Consider the following 7,380-nt stretch of genomic DNA (forward strand, 5'->3'; position numbering starts at 1 on the left):
TTTACGCATGTGTAGCTCTCGGTGGTCTTTCTGATGAAGGTCATCGTGTTGTTTTCTTGGACTTGGGTCAGGTTCAAGGACACTTGGCTGGCTGTGGCTGGTCGCCTCATCGACCACAACTCTGTTCACCAATCTGCTGCTTCTTCGTTAATTTGTGGTCTTACTGTCCAAGCCTGCTGCCTTGCATTCCAGAGATAGGAGAGCTAACGATGTTATTTGGAGAATCAGGAGGCCTGCTGTCTGAGCTAATTGTCTAAGTCTGTATTATCAGCAGGGAGAACCTGGCATAGCAAGGTCAAAACTGCAGCTGACAATTCAACACCTAATGGAAGCACATAACTTTTTACCTAACTTCCTTTCCTTAATTCACTGGCACTGAGTAAGATGTTCAGAGTTTTGAGTGTTGGTCCAGTCAAGTTAGGATATTCAGTTCCTTAGCCCTTATAGGAATTAACAGCCAAACAGAACTTGTACAGTGGAAATGTTGGGCCAGAACAGGCTGCTTTGGCTGCTTTGGTAATCTCAAGACATTTTCTTGAATTCCCAATTGCTTTAAGTGGGGAATGCAGTTTAGCCTCAGTGGGAAACTTATGCTTTGTGCTCTCTATATTTTAAAGCAATTTAATATAAATGTTCAATAACTTTAACAGGTGGGAGTTCACTGCTGGATATTTTTTCACTACAAATTCCTTGTGATTTCAGTGTCTTTTTTTTTTTTTTTTTTTTTTTTTTTTTGGTATTTTTTGGTGGTTGGGAGTTATTTGTCTTTTTAACATTTTAGTGAAAGTTACATGCATAGGACTGGTATGTCCTCCGTACAATGATGTTTGCTGTGCAGAATTTCTCTAAGTAATTTAAAATTCTAGACCATCCAAGAGGGAGACAACAGGAAGGGAAGTCTTCTCTAAATGGCAATCTGCAGTCCCATCCTGTGTTATAAAAGTCACATGAGTCATACTCATGTTTAATTTTACTGAAGTGGGAATATAAAATCATGTTATTTTGCTATAGATTTTACTTATGGTACAAACTGCAACAATTATGAGCATGAGCATTTTGTGCAGTGTTTCTCACAAATGCCCCTAGAACTTTGGCCATTAACTGAAGTGTTTTATAGCAGCTCTTTTCCAATGACTGCCTCTTCTTCCTTTAGCTTTTCATTATGCTGTTGGTTCACCCAGAGCTCTTATCTACAGCATTCATCCACTGCTTAAGTGCTCCTTCTTCAAGTTGCGTGCTGTGTTTCTGAAATGCTTCCATGGTGCAATCATTATTTTACTTTGTACTGCTGTCTTTAAATCTAATAATCCTGCTCTTAGTAACTACCACCTGGCAAGCTCTTCGTATAAAGCAGTGTTTGCTTTTGTTCTTTCCAATGCTTGCTTGTCAGTTCCTACACAGGTATTTATTTTATTCGTGTCCTCTATGGAGTCCCATTTCTGCACAGCCTCTTTGATCAACTTCCAACAATTTTCTTTTGGTTTTCATCATTAATTAACACTATTAATAGCATTTACTTAGCAGATGTTTGGCTCTAAAGTCTTCCAATAAAATTAAGCATAAATTTCAGATCTAACCACAGTCTGTTGTTTTCCTTTTGGCATCATTAGTTTTCTGTATCTAACCCAAACCTGAAAGCAGAGAAATATTGTATTTTGCTTTGTGAAACATCTCAAGCTTCTTTAGTGTCTTCTGTTGGTACCATGAAGATACCCCAAATTACTTCCTACTTCTTTTAAATTGTCTTTCTACACTCCTTTGCATGCAAATTGTTAGCTTAGTTTTCTAAAAACAGCCTTTTAAAAAAGTGTATTTTTAGAAGTGTGGAAATATATTTTAAAATACTTAAAGTTAATACACTGACAAGCAGTTCAACAGAAGTTTTATCCAATTGCTTTAGCAAAGGTTTATGATCTTGCTGTAGTTGTACAACTCTGAATTTTCGTGGAAGCTGTTCTTCTAGTTAGGCACTCAGCAAGGAGCCTTCTCGAGAGAAACGTTAGTCTACTCATCAAAGTTAAGTGCATTAGGAACACTGGTACATCTATGCACTTGACTGTTTCCTAATTAGATTGTTATACCAAACCTGCTTAAAACCTCAGGTGCTTTGATTTTTTCTTTTTCTTGTTAACATGTGAATTTTTAGTTGCTGTTAGGCAGTGCAGGTTCACAATGACTATTGTAAATTAATTGTCCAGGAAACTAGAGATGAAGGAGATGATGAAGGTTAGAGCAGGACTAGAAGAAGGAGACACAAAGATGATCATGAACTCCTCTCTTATGAAGAAAGGCTGTAGGACCTGGGCTTGTTCAGTTTGGAGAAGAGAATGCTCTGAGGAGACCACATTGTGACCTTTCAGGATTTAGAGGGAGCTTATAAAAATAACAGAGAGAGACTGTTAAGGTGTGTAGTGTGAGGACAAAGTGCAGTGATCTTAAACTGAAAGCAGTGATTTGGGTTAGATAGCTGGAAGATATCTTTTGCAGTGAGGACAGTAAAGCATTGGAAAAGGTTGCCCACAGAAACTGAAGATGACCCATTTCTAAAAGTGTGCGAGGCCACACTGGATGGGGCTTTGGGCAACCTGGTCTAGGGTAAGGTGGCCTTGCCCATGACAGGGTTTGGAACTGCATGGACCTTGAGGAATCTTCCAAACCAAATCATTCTGCACTTCTGTGATAAATCTTCGTTAATTTGCTTCACCCAAACAACTGATCTTTCTGCTGATTATATGCTAACGATATAAACATGGGAAAAAAAAAATATCCAGAAACTCTTCATCTATTTCTAAGGCAGTGCTGTTAAGCAGACTTTGATATGTTTAAAAGTTTAGATTTCAGGGTGAAATATTTTGATGCCATTCAATAATAATCAATTCATTTTGTAGAGTTAGCTAGTTAGAAATCCAATTCAAATGCTACTGAGTATGTAATTCTGTCCAATAAGAACACATAAAGTGGGTGGGATTGAGCTGATGTTCTTGTTTATTCAGGAGTTTGGGATCCTACAAAGCTTGAGACCTCAGGATATCACCAGCAGGGCAAACGCGGGCATCAAATCCACTTAAAGGCTAGGAGCTCCTCAGGGTAGAAAAGGATGGCTCCCCATGCTTCCACAGCTGAATCAAGTTCTGTTGTATCACAGAATGAAAAACAGATTCTGCACAACTGGAGTAGCTTTTTTTTTTTGTTTCTAAATGTTTTCCCTCTGATTCCCATAGGAAGTGTGTTGCGAAATGGAGACTATTTTTCTTTCAGCTTGCAGTTTTGGGCTACATCTGTTACTTTTTCCTGTTATTTGAATTTTCCTTCTGGGATGAAAAAAAAAAAAAAAGAAAGAAAAGAAAAGAAAGAAAGAAAATAACAATAAACAGAATCACAACCTGTGGTGGTAAATAATTTGGACAGGTAAGCTGTGTCATCATGTCAGAGCCATTTTTTCCTATTCTTATGTTTTGCAAAGAGTAGGTGACAGAAAATTTCCGTTGTCTACTACACTGTTGCCCAGAGGGCAGGGGATAAACTTTGCAGTCATTTAAGTCTACAAATGGTTCATAAGGCCAGACTATCATCTTACTCCTGAGAAAATGTTTTGCATTGTCAGAAGGGTAGTTTGGATGCAAATGTTCTCATCACTGGGATCTGCCATTTTATGCCATTTTATTATCACATATATGTGATGTATAATTACAGCTCTATCCTCATAGTGACAGTGGAAAGCAACTTCAGTGTCTCCTTTTCAAAATAATAAATACTAGCTTCTATTTCTCTGGAGCTACATTATATGGAGTACATTTATTTTGTGCAGTGTTGCACACGTGAGGCTCTAAAGCAAAGAGGCTGTTGTTGGTGATCTGTTCTACAGGCATACAGGAAATAAAATGATTAGAATGCTGCACATTTGTTGTTAAAATATAATTAAAATAAATTCTCGTATCTTATTTTCTTCTCTATTGGGAATTTAATTTTGGAATTCATGCATGAATTTTAGGCCAGTATAGAGTTTTTTTGTTATCCAGATAATTTCTGTGAAATATCTAAAGCTAAAAGTGCAACAACCACATCAGCAGCCCATGGCTGTCTTTTTCTTCACATAAGTAATTTTTTTTTCTGTGGTCCTGTATGGTTATAATCCTGTACTCTGAGGGAAGTATCATTATAGAAAATAGAGGGAAAAAGGTTCTATTGGAATAGCTAATTGCAGAAGAAACCCAGATATTAACACGTTTTAGAATCTGATACTGTAATATAGGCCAATCTGTGGTCACATATAAAAGCCTTAAAATGCTCCTTTGTTGAGCATCCTTACAGATGTGTCTTTCTGTCTTTTCCTACAGCTTTTTGGTGATTCTTTTTTGTTTCTTTTCTTTCCAGTGATTTTCTTTGGATTATATTGCATCAACTCATTCTCAAGTGAAAAAGCCACACCTACAGCAGGATAAAATTCAGTAGGACACTTAGCCATGTACAGACAGATCACGATACTGATAAAGATCCATACTAAACTTGAAGAAACTTGCTTGAATTTTTTGCCCAGAACATGAGTTTTCTGTTGTTCTCCCTTTCATTTTGAAAAGTTCTCTGTGCCTTGTTTACATATACCAAGCAACGTGATGAGTTCTTTCTCCTCTAAGCTCACTTTCTTCCCATGATTCTGACATTGCCTTAGCACAGACTTAGTTTATCTGCCCTTGTTCTGAAATTTCTGAAAGGAGTCACACAGTATACCCTGGAGGATGTGTTTGAGATCTGATGGTAGCCAGAATTCCACCATGCCTTGCATCTTTTAGACAAACATTTTAAATCCTAATTATCTGGTAAATTACATATCTGGCTAAAACAGAAAATGAAATGAAACAAGGTATTGGGCTTTGAATTTTGTATAAATGAATTCTGTCTCCTGGATAGAAATGGGAATGTTTTTCAAAGACGTTTTTGCTCTTTATGGGAAGAAAGAATGCACTACTTTCTATGAAGTGAGTTGCTGCATATGAATTTTTACAGATTTAAAAATACCCAACTTGTAGTTACAGCATAAAGCCAGGAATCTGGAAAGGTCTTTCATTCTATTGAGTTTTTATATTAATTATTCACAGTTTTGATGTGAGCACAGAAGTTAGCACAGACTTGAGCAAGTGAACTTGCTGCCTACAGTAATAACTTTTACCATTTTTTAGCCTATAATATGGCTATACTCCCACAAAATAGGCTTAATTTGAAATCAAGAATATTATTACAAAATCAGTGATAGCAAGAAGTAAAAATGAAAAACTGAAAGGGATGAGGAGGATGGTGGGAGGACGAGAAGTGTGCGGCCTTAGGCGCTCCCTCCAGGACATCACTGGTGCACCATGGGGACCCCGATCCATGGCGTGAGCTTTATGTTACTGAAATGGAGTTAACTAATAACACTTCCACGCCTGTGATTATTTTATTTATATCATTTGAGGAAATACTTAGTTCTTGTGCCGTTCCTTAGTTATCCTCAGGTTAAAACCGGTCATTCAGCTTAATTTTAACTCAACTTTTGAGTTAAAATCAGTTTTCAGGAAGGGCTTTTGACTGTCACTTGACAAATTTTGGTTATCTATATTGCATGTCCTATATAAAATTGAGTGGAAGAAGAAATCTGGAAGACTATAAGAGATATGCGTTGTAGAAGTGAACAAAATGGAAAAACTAGTGGTAAGAGGAGGTTATAGAATAAAACATATGAGTTAATAAATGCTTTCAACTTAGAAAACAAAGCTACTTTTCCTCTCTTCTGCAGTAAATGCTATTTCAGGATTACTTCAGAGGATAACAGATTATAAGTAAAATTCATAAGAGCAGATAACACAGTCTTATATGGGAGGATAGTTGCATCTCATTGCCTTATGTTAAACAAATATTCAGGAAGCAATTAACCAAGCTTTACATTGTAGACGCATAATATCACTGATACAGGGATGCATATGCAAACACCTCGATTGTGAGAAAGGTCGGAACTAAAAAAAAATCTCTGCAGCAGATTCATCTAAGAAGGCACCATGTATAAGCTGAAGTTAAATAGTTCAATCTCCTCCTGCACTGGAAGGTTTACTTTTCATGAGCAGTGATATTGCTAAGTAAACCCTGGAGGGGAAGAAATGGAATTTCATTCCGGAGTGTTTCAGGATTTCTTTCTTCCGTATTCAGTTGTTAAGCTAGCAAACTACCTCTTCTTATTATCATCACTTAGAAAAATAAAAACAGCTTTAAAAATGTGCTACTTGGGATCTGGGAAAGACAAAACTGCTTGCAGAGGGTACTTCTGTATTTCTGTGCCTTTGCTGAAGCATGCTTTTCTCACTGTTTTTGCTCTGACTCTTGTGTAGGTGGTTGACCAGATCGACACGCTGACATCTGACCTGCAGCTGGAGGATGAGATGACAGACAGTTCCAAAACAGACACGCTCAACAGCAGCTCCAGCAGCACAACAGCCTCCAGCCTAGAGAAGGTGAAGGTGCGGGGCAGTACTCCGCTCATCAAGCCCCCTGTGCATCCCTCTGCTATCCTCACCGTGCTGCGGAAGCCAAATCCACCTCCACCGCCTCCACGACTGACACCTGTCAAGTGTGACAAGCCTCTGAGGCCACCTCCTTCGGCCAACCCTGTCAAGACTAATGGTACCCTGCTGCGAAATGGACCCAGCCGTATCCCAAATGGGGATTTGTGCTGCATACCAAACAGTAATTTGGACAGTGTCGCAATCCCACCTCTAATGCACAGACCTGAGAAAGAGCGGTGTCCTCAGGCAGGAGCAAGGGAACGGGTACGATTCAGTGAAAAAGTGCAGTATCACGGCTATTGCCCAGACTGTGATGTTCGATATAACATCAAAAACAGGGAGGTGCACTTGCACAGCGAGCCTGCCTGTGCTCTGGGAGCGCTGCCTCATCAGTGCCCTCCTCTGCCACCCCCACCGCCTCCGCTGCCTCCGTTTCCTCTAGAGAATGGAGGGTTGGGGATAAGTTCCAGTAACAGCTTTCCTCCTCCGAGACCTGTTACTGTGCCTCCACAAACTGCGCCAAAACCCCAGAAGACCATCTTGAGGAAGTCGACCACTACAACAGTGTGATGTATGCCACTTGAAAAAAACTCTGGTTTTTTCATCTATATAGACATAAATAGGTAATGAGCACTTTCTACTTGAGCAATAAAAAGACCCAGTGTATTACTCCCAGTGTATCCAGTGAAGTGGCATAAAAATCACACGGTAAGTAAAGAGAAGAATTTTCTTTTGGTCACCATAAAATGCCTTTATGGCTGAAAAGGATGCTGAAAAATAGACACGATTTAGCTGACGGGTTGTAAACTTCTGTTGCAGTTTCCTATCTGCAGCACTGTTTAAAAGAAAG

At 38.8% G+C, this 7,380-nt stretch overlaps 1 protein-coding gene across 1 annotated transcript in view; it reads left to right on the plus strand.

Moving 5' to 3' along the window:
- PRR16 (proline rich 16) overlaps window positions 1-7,100 on the plus strand; it is a gene marked incomplete at both ends in the record, with an annotated part of 102,277 nt that extends 95,177 nt beyond the window's left edge. The window contains one exon of the mRNA XM_079548554.1: window positions 6,357-7,100. Coding sequence (XP_079404680.1) covers window positions 6,357-7,100 — 744 coding nt within the window. The remainder of the gene's footprint in view (window positions 1-6,356) is intronic.
- Window positions 7,101-7,380: the final 280 nt, after the last annotated feature.

This window comes from Tetrao urogallus, assembly GCF_951394365.1.
Source record: "Tetrao urogallus genome assembly, chromosome: Z".
NCBI classification, from domain to species: Eukaryota; Metazoa; Chordata; class Aves; order Galliformes; family Phasianidae; genus Tetrao; species Tetrao urogallus.